The sequence below is a fragment of the Choristoneura fumiferana genome, chromosome 30, assembly GCF_025370935.1.
Source record: "Choristoneura fumiferana chromosome 30, NRCan_CFum_1, whole genome shotgun sequence".
NCBI classification, from domain to species: domain Eukaryota; kingdom Metazoa; phylum Arthropoda; class Insecta; order Lepidoptera; family Tortricidae; genus Choristoneura; species Choristoneura fumiferana.
Genome location: NC_133501.1, coordinates 963934 through 980262, shown reverse-complemented (window position 1 = coordinate 980262; position 16329 = coordinate 963934). Strand labels below are relative to the sequence as shown.

General features: G+C 37.5%; 3 protein-coding genes and 2 long non-coding RNA genes across 5 annotated transcripts in view; 3 read left to right on the top strand and 2 right to left on the bottom strand.

Annotated features, from left to right (window-relative positions):
- LOC141444565 (uncharacterized) overlaps positions 1-16329 on the top strand; it is a 105793-nt gene that overhangs the window by 24763 nt on the left and 64701 nt on the right. The gene's annotated exons all lie outside the window — the stretch shown is intronic.
- LOC141444632 (uncharacterized) lies at positions 1485-3705 on the top strand. The gene is made up of 2 exons (XR_012453192.1): positions 1485-1624; positions 2162-3705. It is a non-coding gene; the product is annotated as an uncharacterized lncRNA (long non-coding RNA).
- On the bottom strand, positions 1877-6997 carry LOC141444633 (uncharacterized). The gene is made up of 2 exons (XR_012453193.1): positions 6362-6997; positions 1877-2191 (listed from the first exon to the last, which is right to left on the bottom strand). It is a non-coding gene; the product is annotated as an uncharacterized lncRNA (long non-coding RNA).
- On the bottom strand, positions 7617-8405 carry LOC141444631 (eukaryotic translation initiation factor 3 subunit J-like). Its single transcript, XM_074110198.1, has 3 exons — positions 8068-8405; positions 7904-7989; positions 7617-7769 (listed from the first exon to the last, which is right to left on the bottom strand). The coding sequence occupies exons 1-3, from the start codon at positions 8081-8083 to the stop codon at positions 7632-7634; spliced, it is 240 nt and encodes a 79-aa protein (XP_073966299.1). The 5' UTR covers positions 8084-8405; the 3' UTR covers positions 7617-7631.
- On the top strand, positions 8614-15716 carry LOC141444406 (uncharacterized). Its single transcript, XM_074109958.1, has 8 exons — positions 8614-8897; positions 8990-9116; positions 9622-9728; positions 10096-10210; positions 10609-10700; positions 11011-11166; positions 12701-12811; positions 15702-15716. The coding sequence occupies exons 1-8, from the start codon at positions 8736-8738 to the stop codon at positions 15714-15716; spliced, it is 885 nt and encodes a 294-aa protein (XP_073966059.1). The 5' UTR covers positions 8614-8735.

The following is a 16329-nucleotide window of genomic DNA, read 5'->3' as shown; positions in this document are numbered from 1 at the left end:
TGACGATCTGCGAGAGGGTAGAAGAAGCGTCGAGCCGAGGGCAGGGTGCAATTGAGCTCATTGAGGGAGTCCTACGTCTAGCAGTGGACTGATATAGCTCTTAGGGGCGGTAGGAATAGGTAGTTTTCATGATCCTATGCTTTTAAGTAAACAGGTGTGATGTCACTCTTAAAACAATAACATGGTCATACTCGTATGCCCAATGCAAAGTTGACGAATTACCGCTAACAATTATGACATTGGTCAACACTTAGGCTGCGACTATGTTTTTTATGAATCATCTACCGGGAAATTATTTATCATCGTCTTCGGAACTCGAGGTATCGTCAATCAAATATTAAAGAAGATCGATTTGACGTGAATACGGCAGCCTAGAGGTTCGATATTGCCTTACAATCAAGGGGTTGTCGATTCGATTGTTACTACAATCAATTACGTAACGAAATCAATGAGAACTCAAGTTTCAACTGGTAAAAAGGAATAAGCAACTGGAGATCTATGAGGGAGGCCTATGTCGAGCAGTAGACGTCCTACGGCTGGTATGATGATGATGGTGGACGGTTATTAAACAACCGCTGAGCGAGGATAGGTAAATGAAGCATTTCTCTTGGTTCATGACAAACACATTCTTCGCAACACATCCTCGCACATCTCTGGTAGAAACGTAACCTAAAGTGTTATTTCGTAAATTGCGTATTAATTTATTTAGTCACACACACAGACACAAACATCACGCCTCATCAAAAATAAGCAAAGATCCCCCACCCTCGTTTGGGGCTTCTATACTACTTGAATTGAATGACCCCTCATCTAATTCTTACGCTTAAATTCCGGCTTTGATGTGTTCCCCCATCCCCCCACCCTAATAAACGTAGTATATTTGTAAACAGTGGGCGTAGAACCGTGGCCTTGACACTGGCTGAGGTCGCGCTGTAAATGCCTTTTGGTTATAGCTACAGCGCTGGACGTCCACTGAAAGATGTGCTACTTGCTAAGCTTTTATGTAACTCGTCCTGTCCTGTTGTTGTTGGGTGAAATCTTGTAAGTTCTGTTTGACTCACTTCCAGTGGTCGGATTGACTTGTAATTTGATATACATTATACCTAATATGTAGATTGGATGACAATGCAAGTACAGTAAGCAAAAAGTACAGTCAAATTTATTTAAACTTGCATTTTTTTTAGATTTGTCACAATGCACATAGGCGATCGCTGACATCTTAGTTAGCTCAGTGTAAGCTAGATGGCGCTTACTTCAATAAGGGATCTCTGAGCAGAATGGCGGACGAACTCTAGAGGTCGCCACCGTAGTTTTCCCTTGATTCATTTATTTACGTAATAATATGTATTTAATATTTATTTATTATTTACTTATTTATTTTATAAAAGTAGGCATTTTATTACACTCATTTACTACACGAGTTTGTACGACTAAATATATCTATAACCAACTCACCCTTGACCGTTTTTGCCGGCCAAGGGGGTGCTGTCGATCAGCTGTGACCGGGGGAATTCTAACTGTAATATTCTCGCCCTTAAAAGCTGAAGCACAGCTGTAAAACACACATTCAACAGCTCACACTACACTAAACAGCTCTCTCGAAAGCTCCATACGCCCAGACTTGGTAAGTTCTCCGATATTTAACTCTTGTGTTTTTCTGTGTATTTTATTATAATTATTTTCTTTATAATTTAACTTTGTGTAATTGAACTGAAGGCTTCCCCTGGCCAGGGAATCTTTTATTTCAAACATTTCTTATACTTAATATTTTAACACTTGTTAATTTCTCTCATCCGTTGTTATAAACTCAGAACCTATGTTAATGCTTATTACTTTTATGCAACGGATGCTTACCGGTGTTAAAATAAATTCAAACTCAGCTAAGTAACGTTTAATTTCAAATGTAATCCTCTAACGGTTATTTAGTGAACTGTTGTATTTCAAATTTTAACGGTCACTTAGGCTATTTATTTTTACCTTTTGTTTTTTAAAATAATTATATAAAACTAGAATCACTTTCCTTTGCCTGCCTGTAACTCCGTATGATTGTCCTTGCCACTCACTGCAATTCAGCACACCCTAAGAGTTGGGGCATCGCTGCAGAGGAGTGACTGGCAAACAATCTAGCACTGGACCACAACTGACACCACCTAATTTACAGGGCACCTCCGTACGGCTTCAACTTCCACACCTTTGTACGGCTTACAAACCTTCGTACGGCTTACAAGCTCCGTACGGCTACAGCTTTCTCCGCTCTGCACGGCTACAACTTTCAAAGCTCCGTTCGGCTACAGCTCTCACGGCTCAGGCGGCTCCTTTACGCCCTAACCTGACACTAAGCCCTGACGGCCTTAACTTCCGGAGTACTGCACATCCTTCCTGGCTCGTCCAAGACCCTGATCGTTCCGGCGTGGAACACTTGTCCAGGCTGCTCGTCCTGCCGCCCTAAGGCCCCTTTTGACCTCGGCACCGACGACCACTCAGCTGGACCAGGCCCCCTGCTGTGGCCAGCCTCTTCGCTCCGGGTTCTTCTCTCCGACTCCAGGGAAGTGTAGGCCAGATAGACCGAATAATCAGAACCACCTCTCAATAAAATCGCTTGAACTTACTACCTGAGATTCTCGTAATACTTTTACTTTTAATTTTGTCAAACTAGGCCTGTTATTTTTTGTGTTCAATTTTTAATTAAAAAATTGTTAAAAAGTCTTATTGTTTTACTCAAAGAATAACTTACTAGGCCTCCTTTAAGGTCAAACCTCCCCTCAAGAGGTCTGCCCTTGACAGTGGCGCCCGTGGGTTTTTTTTTGAGAGGTTCTGATTGTTACGTTTTTCTTGCCTAGAATTGCAGTGATTGTGCAAAAATTTATTGTGTATCTTGTGTGTTCTGTGTATCTCGCAGTAAGTACCCTGTTTTTCTCGCCCCTGTATGGTGGTCGGGGCTTAGAATAACGCCATTCCCCGTCTAGGAATTCGTAAGAGGCGAATAATAGGCATAACCAGTGTTTCAGTTACCGAGATCCCTTAAGTGGTTCATTTAATAGTTTTTTTTTTCTTTTAATAACTCTAATTTTAAAACCGCTTTACCGTTATCTTTAAATTCAAATACTCTGCCGACCTTTGACCACTTTCTCGTCAACGGCCTATTTGAATTTCAACTGTCACTTGCCACAGTTGAAACGGACGGCGTTTTAAAATTCAAATCTCAACGACAATTTCAATCTATACCCTAAAGTTAACTAAATATTGTTGCATTAACTAAATTCAAATACGTTAACGGTTCAATTCAAATTCTACCTACTAATTTTCATCAAGTTAAATTTAAACCGTAACTGACGCCAATTATACTTTCACTAATATTGTTCACCGCTGCTTCAAGTGAAACAGTTATTTTAAATTTAGTGACTGCCAACCACTGAATTTGAAATTCTAACGATTCAAATCATTTTTAAATAACGTATTTGAAATACCTACAATTTTATAGAAAAGCAACGATATTTCTATATTTTTAAAATATCTGAACCACTATTTAGATCTTTCATCAAAATCAGTTTATCATTATCTCGGTAAACACACTGACATTTATTTTTCTTTTCCAAACTTTATTATTAACTTAAATTAACTTCAACGCGGTCTCTTAATTTATTTTACATTCGAGCATTACTGGGAGATACACAACACTATTATTTCTTGTGTCCTACTTGTTAATTTTCTTAGCACTGTAACATACGGAGAGTTAAATTTAGGTACTGTGTGTCGAAGAAATACCACATCTGGCATACAACTACACAAACCACCATCACAACTCACAACATTCATATCATACTACTCGAGTGCTTGCTAAAAATCAACTGGTCGCAGAGTTAATAAAACCAGTTATCTCTTATTTCTTATATATTATGCGTGTGCTCTCTATTTTCGACCGTCTGTTCCCTGCTTAGAGATCATTATACTTCGATCGCGAACAGACAGGTTAACGCTTTTTATAAAATAGATTAGGGTACTCTTATATTTAACTGCGGTATTTCGTAACTATGCTCTGCCATAGAATTACTTACAGCTCCCTCAAGCGCAGGTAGTAACCGCGCACGCTAAATCAATGATAAACAACCTAATTACTTACTTAGCAATGTTGTTTACCTACAATTAAATGCACCTAGAACAGCAGCCACACGCATCGCTTTCCACTCAGCCATGTTTAACTCCGGCTCATGCGCAAGCATGTTATTTTTTAAAACCTCTTATCTCACTTCTTATTACGTACCTAGACGCCCAATTGTATTTATTTATACTTAAATTAACTTATTAGCGCTGCGCATCCGCGCGCAGACAAATCTTAGTCTCATCTCTTTTATTATTAACTTCTTTTAATTTGATAACTCGCGTGCTTAACACTTCAAAATGTACTATACTTCGTTAGGCCCTCTCGCGGTCAATCTATAATCGCAATAACATTAATTAATCTGTCCTAAGCCCTTACCCGAGAACTTGCAACTCGTTAAAAAGTATTTTAATATTTTGGATTACGGAATCGTGCGGTTGGTAACACGTTAAATATGCCCTTAACCTCTGTAATTCAAAGCTCTAATGATTGGGACGGATGGTAATTCCAATCACAGATTAATTAATTGTTTATATGCTTCAATATAATACATCACTTGCTTCCTTTTCAATGTACTAATTACATAATGCATCTGGACGGGCGATCAGCTGTCGCGCGCCGTCACATCAGTCTCCATTTAGCACCGGCGAATGCGCACGCGTGTTAATTTAATTTTTGTCTTATCACACTCCCTTATCACTTAGACGCACGGTTCTATTTATAGAATCAAGTCATTTTAGCGCGCCGCCTCCGCGCGGACGTATAATAGCTGCACCCTTTTGCACTATTATTTCTTTAAATCTATAGCGCGTACATATTACTTGGTACACGCTAAACTAGTATAATCATTTGTCGCGGTCCGCCACTCATTATTATAATATTAATTGATCTGTCCTTAAGCCTTTACCCGAGAACTTGCAACTCGTTAAAAAGTATTTTAAAATTTGAATTACGGAACCCGTGCGGTTGGTAACACGTAAAATATGCCCTTAGCCTCTGTAATTCAAAACTCTAATGATTGGAACGGATGGTAATTTCAATCACAGATTTAATTAATGTCTATATATTTTTATGAATGCATACAACGTCCACCTTCCATTAACACATTTTATTCCTTTGACATAAGGGTCAACAAGCCTCTGTTGTTGTTTGACCCGCCATGAGAGTAGAAGTATGATCATAGTATGAGAGACGACGTATGTAAGCGTTATGTCATAGTGTATTTTTTTTTTTAACGAAATTTGCTATGAGGCTCAAATTTCTTTTGGAGGGACGGGCGTACTGTCACGATGCACATAGGCGATCGCTGACATCTTAGTTAGCTCAGTGTAAGCTAGATGGCGCTTACTTCAATAAGGGATCTCTGAGCAGAATGACGGACGAACTCTAGAGGTCGCCACCGTAGTTTTCTCTTGACTTCATTTATTTACGTAATAATATGTATTTAATATTTATTTATTATTTACTTATTTATTTTATAAAAGTAGGCATTTTATTACACTCATTTACTACACGAGTTTGTACGACTAAATATATCTATAACCAACTCACCCTTGACCGTTTTTGTCGGCCAAGGGGGGTGCTGTCGATCAGCTGTGACCGGGGAATTCTAACTGTAATATTCTCGCCCTTAAAAGCTGAAGCACAGCTGTAAAACACACATTCAACAGCTCACACTACACTAAACAGCTCTCTCGAAAGCTCCATACGCCCAGACTTGGTAAGTTCTCCGATATTTAACTCTTGTGTTTTTCTGTGTATTTTATTATAATTATTTTCTTTATAATTTAACTTTGTGTAATTGAACTGAAGGCTTCCCCTGGCCAGGGAATCTTTTATTTCAAACATTTCTTATACTTAATATTTTAACACTTGTTAATTTCTCTCATCCGTTGTTATAAACTCAGAACCTATGTTAATGCTTATTACTTTTATGCAACGGATGCTTACCGGTGTTAAAATAAATTCAAACTCAGCTAAGTAACGTTTAATTTCAAATGTAATCCTCTAACGGTTATTTAGTGAACTGTTGTATTTCAAATTTTAACGGTCACTTAGGCTATTTATTTTTACCTTTTGTTTTTTAAAATAATTATATAAAACTAGAATCACTTTCCTTTGCCTGCCTGTAACTCCGTATGATTGTCCTTGCCACTCACTGCAATTCAGCTCACCCTAAGAGTTGGGGCATCGCTGCAGAGGAGTGACTGGCAAACAATCTAGCACTGGACCACAACTGACACCACCTAATTTACAGGGCACCTCCGTACGGCTTCAACTTCCACACCTTTGTACGGCTTACAAACCTTCGTACGGCTTACAAGCTCCGTACGGCTACAGCTTTCTCCGCTCTGCACGGCTACAACTTTCAAAGCTCCGTTCGGCTACAGCTCTCACGGCTCAGGCGGCTCCTTTACGCCCTAACCTGACACTAAGCCCTGACGGCCTTAACTTCCGGAGTACTGCACATCCTTCCTGGCTCGTCCAAGACCCTGATCGTTCCGGCGTGGAACACTTGTCCAGGCTGCTCGTCCTGCCGCCCTAAGGCCCCTTTTGACCTCGGCACCGACGACCACTCAGCTGGACCAGGCCCCCTGCTGTGGCCAGCCTCTTCGCTCCGGGTTCTTCTCTCCGACTCCAGGGAAGTGTAGGCCAGTGAGACCGAATAATCAGAACCACCTCTCAATAAAATCGCTTGAACTTACTACCTGAGATTCTCGTAATACTTTTACTTTTAATTTTGTCAAACTAGGCCTGTTATTTTTTGTGTTCAATTTTTAATTAAAAAATTGTTAAAAAGTCTTATTGTTTTACTCAAAGAATAACTTACTAGGCCTCCTTTAAGGTCAAACCTCCCCTCAAGAGGTCTGCCCTTGACAAGTAGAATCTTATTCGGCATAATAACATGGTAACATATTTTTGAGTGGTTCGAATAGATACATATTTTTGCACTTGACTGTACGTGACATTACAATGAATATGAAGTTCCTAATCAGCAATGAGCCTGTAAGGGAACAACAGCCCTAGCTCTCTCATTCTGAGAGGAGGCCTGTGCCCAGAGTGGGACATATCACTAATATTATAATATATCAAGTCAGCAGTTCAGAATAGAAAGGACCATGTAACTAGCACAGAATACGAAAACAGGTTGTTACAACAGAAATAGAAAGTAATGATTTAATGATATTTGACTTGTACAGACTAGCCATTCTTTCGTATGTCATACAATAGACACTATGCTGAACATGAATTCAATTGATTAGAATTTTTAGGGCAACCAGAATAATATAACCATGATACTAGTACAAATCCAGCCCTCCCAGATATAGATTTAATATGGTTTACTGTTTTCTGTATTGCTTACTATTTCTGGTGTACATTAAAGAGTCGTTGTATTGTATTGTAGAATGTTGTGTGGAAATGAAACTTGTTCAAACATTTTTTTTTTTCAGAATTAGCATTTTGCTGATCTTACATTTTTATATAAAATAAGTACCATGATTGAAGACAAAAATACCATATGGTTGGCCATTTAGAGGACAGCAGGTAATAAAGGACTACTAACCTCTTTCTCAGCAATTTTGTCGGCAATTTTCTTTTTGGGCTTAGGAGGTGGTGGAGGCAGTTTTTCCTCGTCCTTCTTCTCTTCCTCCTCGTCCTCCCAGCTCTCCTGCAAAGCACCGGTAGCAACACGTAAGCACCCATATTGAGGTTATACAGAAAAATGGCAAAGAAAAGTGTGCAAAAACTCTCATGCCGTCACCCCAACGTCACAATAAACAATTTGGCAGCTTCGCCTGTTACCTTGACGATCTCTTCCTCGTCCTCGCCCTCCCATTTATTCGAACTTGTCAACGTGGTCGGCAATTTAGGCTCGAAATTTTCCGCATCTGGAATTTAACCACACAATGACATCGCACTGCTGCTAAAACAAAAATCAATAAAACAACGCAATCTCGGACACTCACCCCACGACTCGTCCATGATTGCGGACACTGTATAGCACCAAAATTAATTTCGTTACTCGTTTCACGTGAAGACAAATCAGACACAGCGAAATGACTCGCCGCAATGCTTTTTATCACAAGATGTCTCCAGGGTCGACACAGAATTTAGTAACGATGTTCACTAGCGGATTTTGTCAAACGATCGAAGCTTTTCTACTATGACAACGATCAGATTGAGAAACGATGAAGGAATGACATAATTTTGGCGAATTCCCAACGAAAATATAATCAAAATTTGATAAGCAAAAATATGACTCCATTGCAGACGATAATTTCCGAATCACTAATAATATTCAATATGGCCGGCCACATCAGTGTTGCCATTATAATAACTTTTAATCGATTTGTGTGAATCGAAAGAATCGAAAACAAGAACCTGAGCATTTGCTTGCTAGTGAACAGAAAACTTTTGACCATAGACTATTTTTGTGCTTAATTATGGTAGCTCTGGACTTTACAAACGTCAGAATCATGTCAGAATAAAATGTCGCCGAAGTTTGAAATCACTTTGCAAAAGAATTCATTTCCACTGTTTGTAAACATAATCTGCTCTATTTTAATACAGTATTTGTAATAAGATTTTATAAAATTTCCATTACAGTGCGTTTTTATATACAACTTACGTTGCAATGACGATCTCCAATCATCCAGTGCTGATATTAACGTGCAAACATTTAAAAGAAAGGAGGCGAAGACTTTTTCATACAATTTGGGAAATAACTAGCGGAGTTTTAGTATTCGTTATGTTGCTATTAATGAGACAAGTTATAAAACATTCTCATTTTACTCAGGTATGAAACAAATATCATACACAATGTATGTACGTCCGTTACGGATATCGGACACGGAACGATATTTTTTAAAAGTATTTTTTCATCTTTAGGATCGCGGTGACGTCTCTGGGACACGGCTGAACGAGATTATTTATACCCCAAATAATAAATTAATGCAAACCTTCATGACGAAAGTAGCAAATAACTTTGGCCAAAGGCATGCGAGAACTAATTCAGGTACTTTTTAACCTTCGAGAAAAGTATGGCTTGGTGGTGCTCTTTTTCTACTTTGTGGGTGCATGCAGTATATTCAGTATGCAGTATGTTCAATGCTGTAATTATGACTGTGTTATATTTAAATGAAACAAATAAAGCACTAGATTCTTGGATTTCTAAGGGCAGTTATTAAGCTTAGATAGTATGACCATAAAATGCTTTTGTAGGTAAAAGTTGTCACATCACTTTGATCTTTAGGTACAGGGTCGGAAGGTGCAGTTTAGTATTTTGTTACATACACTTATCTCAATTTTGTGGGAAGCGTGGGCTAGTTCCTGATTGCATACCTAAAGATATCCAAATATTAAATAGATGTATTTAAAGCTATTCGTAGAAAATAAAATATTACTGGTTTTTTCTAACAACTTCAAATAAGTTCTGCAGTTATAAATTCATTCTATATGAAGTTGGTTAATGTTTTGGATATAAGAAAAAAAAGGCTTTTTTTAATCCTACGCTGTTTCAGCTCTCGTGCCATTCAAGGGTTTCCCCAATGAGGCAGCAGTCGACGACTATATGGCATCGTTGTCGTCAGTAAATGGTTCAAATCCAATTGCAGTTGTAAGCTTTAAGGTTTGTTTAAAAATATTCAATAATATTTTCCCAGTAAATTTATTTGTTAAAATCAGGCTTATTGCAGACATAGGTACCTAACAAATTTCAAATTAACGTAAGCACTAGAAGTGGGCCAATGTTCGACTAGAAGATTTGAAGCAAACAAACAAAATAGATATACTTATGTATGAATACAAAGTTGTAAAAAAAAACAAATCAGATTCATCAAAAAAAGTTAGTGCTACCAAATAAAGAGTATCAAGATCTAATTGTTTTCAGTTCAGTCGAAGCTCAATTTTTCATGAAAAATATTTGAATATTTAAATGTAAAAACTTTTCACTTTACACTTATAAATATTTTACAATCAGATACAATTTATTACAGGATGTCAACACAACTCTTCCCAACCTGGACTACACTATCAAATTAGTAGATAAAGCAGATTTAAAACTTTACCGGCCCAAGTTAAAACAAATACCCATATATGAACCCCTCAATAGTAAGTAAATGTACCCATCAATCACTACTGGTATATTATCTCGGACAAAGGGTCTAGGGGTAAAACTGCCCCTGGTTGAAATTTTAGTTTTCTTAGATGCATTTATTTGTCCCACTATATAAGATATTATTTTACCAAGTTTTAAGCTAGGTTTAGAAAAAAAAATAAGTTTGGATAATCCTCCTGACAAACAAGAAAATAATTTGAATTTGATATAATATGTACCTACTAATAATAGTAATTAATTTCCAAGACTGGATCCATTGATTCTCAGGGAAGACATAGATACTGTGAATCACAGATACTGTGTTTTTCGGGTATTATTTACTGACCATGCAAGATATTTTCAATTTTATTCGACATACCTACCTAAGTTGTTTATTTTTTATTGTTTTTAGCAAAAGAACAAGCATCTTTCCCTTTAATGAAACTTCAGTGGGCCATTGACAGAACATTCATGGAACGAGTCACTGGTGTCAATATATCGCACGTAAATATCATTTTTGTGCTTAATGATATTGCGGTCTTTTTATTTATTTATTTATTTGTCGACAAAAAAATTACAGCATTACAGTTGAAACACCAATGCGCTATAAAATTCAAATTATACAAAAAAAAGATACCCAAAAAGACATATAAAATACACAAAAATTACATTAAAAAACCATCTTAAGGTCAAGAACTCCACGCTCATTCATTCATCATTACTTTGACTCATTTTGACTACACTTAGAAAAAAACTGTGATTACACATCGTAACAATCGTAAGTTTAATAAAAGTATATGTATAATTTTTTCAGAGAGTATCAATCCCTCACTTTCGCTCGAATTCGGACACAAAGACGCCAATAGCAATTATCCATCAGTTTTTAATATTTTGCACGGTTGCTGCTCCTTTGCCTTTCTTTCTGTACAATTCTTCGAGATTGGTCAACGAGAGACGCAGTGGCTTGAAGGTGAGTTGGCTGTTTTTTATGTGGCACTAGACAAATGAGGGCTATCGTTTTTGTCTCACTAGATGGCGCACTGTAGCGTGAGGTTTTTAAGTATGGCTTTCAAAGTCTGTTATTACGGGCGTGAAAACAAAGTTTAGATTAAAATCATATTTAATACACCTTAAAACCGTACCATAAAAATATCGAGCATGCCACAGTGTTGTAGTCCCCGTTTTGTTCGGAAAAAAGGGAGGACAAAGGTTTCCGAAAGACAAAACTGTCTCAAAACACAGATATTCATTGCCCTGGAACGCATATTTGCTATAATTAATTTCAGATATTGCAAAATATTCACATATTTATTCTAATTATAAATAAACCCGCGTAGCTCACCCAAAAAGTATGAGATTTGACATTTCGGAGACCTCACGCTACACTAGCGCCTCTAGTGGCGAATTCACACGCGATAGCCCCCATTGGCCCGCCAGGACATTTGAATTTACCCACCAACGCGTTGATCGGGCGGTCGGCTAGTAACTCGACTAATTTTTGTAGTAAGGTACTTCTGAAACAAGTGGCCCGCGCGGCACCGCCTTTGACTTAGTGTGCCCACCTAGAAAATCAATTGGCCAGCCTGCACCGGACATTCGATTAGACGAAAACTAAAGCTGAATTTACAGTTGTCTTACGTATCGCGTCGTGATGCGTCAGACATCAGAAAATCATCAGTTTTATAATAGCGACTAGAATCATAATTATTTATCTAACGCAATGTCTTGTGGCTCCCTCTCTCTGGTTGTGTATGAAACCAAAATGAAGAAAATTACTTTTTTGAAATCATATCACTCGAAATACTGTAGTGCGCAGAAATGCGTAGCTTGCAATATGGTTGGTTAAGTATATATTGCAAACACTTCTCTAAGCAAATGTATCGCTGTAGTCTCCTGGGCCAAGGGATAGACAGAATAATAACACTTAAAAATTAATTGGCCCAATTACAAATATGCATAAGGGTGAAGACCAAAAAGTTGCACACCGTTAAAGCTGCGTTAGCAGTTAGTTATAATTTCCAAACAAATGTATGATTAATTTTCGTGTCACAATGGAAAAAGTTAATGGAAATTATAACTTCTGCTTTTAGTCTTTATACGGCACACTAGCGACATCTTTTATAGAGTAGAGGACATGATACCACACCACTAGCGCTACTTGTGTCGAGTAGAGGAACTACTAAATTGGCTGGAAGGAGCAAATCCTATAACTGCTTTTATCTTCACTAGCGACATCTAGTAAAGAGTAAAAGACACGATACCACTAGCGCCGCTTGTGTCAAGTAGATGAACTGCTAAATTGGTTGGAGGGAGCAAGCAAACCCCGAAAGCCCGTAAATTTGCTTTTCATCTTTATACGGTACACTAGCGACATCTAGTACAGAGTAGAGAACAGGATACCACTAGTGACACTAGTGACGAGTAGATGAACTACTAACTTGTTTGGAGAAAGATCTTTTTAGCCCAGTGAATTCTCTTACTTTTTTTATTAATTTTTCCTTTAGGAGCTAATGAAGATTGTAGGTGTTACACTCAATGAAGTACGTTTGTCGCATGTTATGGCCACCGCAGTACTATCTACTATCTACGCCAGTCTAATTACCATGATGCTTAAGGTAACCTACTCTCAAACACTCAATTTGACGCGAAAAGAGTGTTTGTGAACGAATGAAAACTTTTATTTCAAGAGCATCTCTCTTATTATTATAAGTTAGTTTAGTAACAAGATTGACTTAAAACTATGTTATTGTACAAAAAATACAACCTTTACTAATGTTATTATGCGGAAGTGAGTTTGTCTCGCTTTCACTCCTTAACTACTGAACCGATCACCACAATTGCATACTTATCTAATACCTTTAAACGAGCAATTATTGTATATATATTGTATATAATCAGAATCTTCAAAACGGCTCCAACAATTTCGATGATATTCGGTATGTGGGGGTTTTCGCGGGAATGACAAAACGATCTAATTTGGTCTTATCTCTAGGAAAATGCTTATTAACCCCCGATGAAAAAAGAGGGGTGTTATTATAGATTTAGCTGGTGTCTGTGTGTCTGTCTGTGGCACCGTAGCTCTTAAACGGGTTTACTGATTTGAATGCGGTTTTTTTTTAAAATTGTAAGCAGGTTTTCTAGCGATGGTTCTTAGATACGTTTTATCAAAATCGGTTCAGCCGTTTTTTTAGATATTGAACTTTGAAGTGACAAAGTCGGGGTTTTCCAACTTTTTGTTGGTTAGGTTAGGTTTAAGCAAAGCTCGGTCGCCCAGGTAAATGAATCGTTGCCCAAGGGTTACGACATTAAGCTGGTGGAAACTGCTTCTCTGTCGCTTTACATTAAATTGAAATTTAGTAATTACTTCTTAAATAAAATTTTGCATTCCAATATGGCTAGACACGTAAATTTAAAGCTTTGTCAGCTACTTACATATTATTAAGCAATGGGTCAACACCATACATTACATCAATACACTGAGAAAAATCTAAAGCTTAAAGGATCGTAATTACGGCCGATCTAGTTGGAATGAAGGCAAAATACCGACTAATAGTCATATGAACAAAAACGCCTTATAAGTTGAAGGCGTTATATGACTTAAGTGTAAGGCACAATCAACACTATGACAATGGCTCTTAAATGTGTGTTTTAGACGTAATATTATATAGATTAGCCTTAATTAAATAGCGATAAACGTGGTAAGTCAGTTAGAAATCGACGGACTGACGATGGTTTCTAACTTCTGGTAAGGCAATTTAAAAGATAAGAAGGCGCTAATTGACTTCTAGTAAGGCGTTTTAAGTCTTACCTTACTATCGTTTAAACCTGTCTTCCGAGCGTTTTAAACTTACTTGTCAAGCTTTTCTAACCTACTTCAAGGCCTTATTAATAGTTATTTACAGATTCGTAAGTCACAATTGACTTCCAGTAAGGCGTTCTAAGTCTTTCCTTACTATGGATTCACCTACTCACTAAGCATTTTGAACATTATTTACTGCTTCGTAAGTCACAATTGACTTCCAGTAAGGCGTTTTACGTCTTTCCTTACTGTGGATTCACCTACTCACTAAGCGTTTTTAACATTATTTACTGCTTCGTAAGTCACAATTGACTTCCAGTAAGGCGTTCTAAGTCTTTCCTTACTATGGATTCACCTACTCACTAAGCATTTTGAACATTATTTACTGCTTCGTAAGTCATAATTGACTTCCAGTAAGGCGTTTTACGTCTTTCCTTACTGTGGATTCACCTACCCACTAAGCGTCTTGAACAATATTTACTGCTTCGTACGTCACATTTGACTTCTAGTAAGGCGTTTTCCGTCGCTCCTTACTGTGGTTTCACCTATCCACTAAGCGTTTTGAACATTATTTACTGCTTCGTAAGTCACAATTGACTTCCAGTAAGGCGTTTTCCGTCGCTCCTTACTGTGGTTTCACCTACCCACTAAGCGTTTTGAACATTATGTATTGCTTCGTAAGTCACAATTGACTTCCAGTAAGGCGTTTTAAGTCTTTCCATACTGTGGTTTAACCTACTCGTCAAGCGTTTCTATCCTAATTTAGGGCTCTTTTAATCGTTAATTACTGCTTAATAACACGTCTACTAAATCGCTATTTACCTTCATACGGTTAGATAAACCGTATGGTAAGATGTATTATGCTTTATTTAAGAGCAGAAACGTTTTATAGAGACGGGGAAAATAGCCTTCTAACGGCTGGTAACGCAGTTCCCTGAAGGCCTGTTTAACTTGCTTTACTGCCATGTAGTTCATATTAAGGGTATTGGGCTGCTAAAGGTGAACGCGCACCGAAACGCATCGCAATAATGTCTTCGTAGTCTTGACGGGCGAATAGCATTTAAAAAATTAATGCGATTAGATCGTTATATTTATAAAAAACATTATTGCGGCGAGTTTAGGTGCGCCTAAAGTAACGCAATCTGGTGGCGACAATAAACGCTATTTATATATTCTTAATGACGAATGTCCTTTGGTTCTTTTCTAAAAAGCACTACTCTTTATGAGCATAAAAATAAAATGTTCTCTTAAGACTTTAAATACATAACTTCCTTAAGGTTATCAGTTACCAGTTAGAGACGTCCATCCAAGAGGTAACGGAAAATGGAGTAGATATTATTATTTGTTATACCCGTAAGTGTTCTGTTCGATTTGAAAAGAACTGCATGCCGTTCGTTATTAGGAAATATATATGTTATGCGCTTTGTCACCAATAGATTGCACCACCAGCACCACCATCATCACCATGGCGGTGAGCGGCCCAACATTCTTCACGTGAACTTCATGATAATAGAGCAGTTAATCATGTCTTTAGTGAACAGCGTAGCCTGCTGTCTTCAGAAAGCCAGCCCTTGCAAGCTTCTGCAATAAATAAAACAAAAATTAACAAAACAATTCAATACTGTCTACAGCCATGGCGGTAGGTAGGTAACTCAACCCAACAGTATGTAAGAGAACACCCCAATAATACTTTAACCCTTTTCCAGGCACAGTGCATATAGTGACCACATAGACGTATACAAATATTAGACCTTGTTAAAACGTAAATATGGTATAAAATCAATTGAAGTTGTTAAAACTATTATTCGTCATAAAATTAATCCCTCGTAGGTAAACAATATAAATTATGATCGATTTTGTTGTAGCTTGTCTAAATTCGCGAGGCCTGGAAAAGGTTAATTGGTTAACTTCGAAAACGCGGAAAAAATATCTGCTATACATTTTGGCCTAGCTAATAGGTAGATAATTAGATATTATGAACTTTTCTATGGAACAGCTGATCTTTTTTCGCGCTTCTGTATTGGTCTCATAGTAAGGATGTTCGTATAAGAGTACTTGACCCCTTGTAATGTTATTGGAGTGTGAGAACGGTGTGAGAAGCAGATAGTTAGTGTAAGAGATTACATCAACTATCTGCTTCGTTCTATCGTAGAAAAGATAGTCATATTGCAATGAAACTATTATTATAGTTAAATAAATCTTTATTAGATAAAAGTACACACTTTTCAAATACAGATTATGTAACACGAAGATTATGTGAACATTCTGTTTAATACCGCAAAGACACTATACAAAATACCTGACGCGTTTAATTCTGCTTGAAAGGGTCAATAA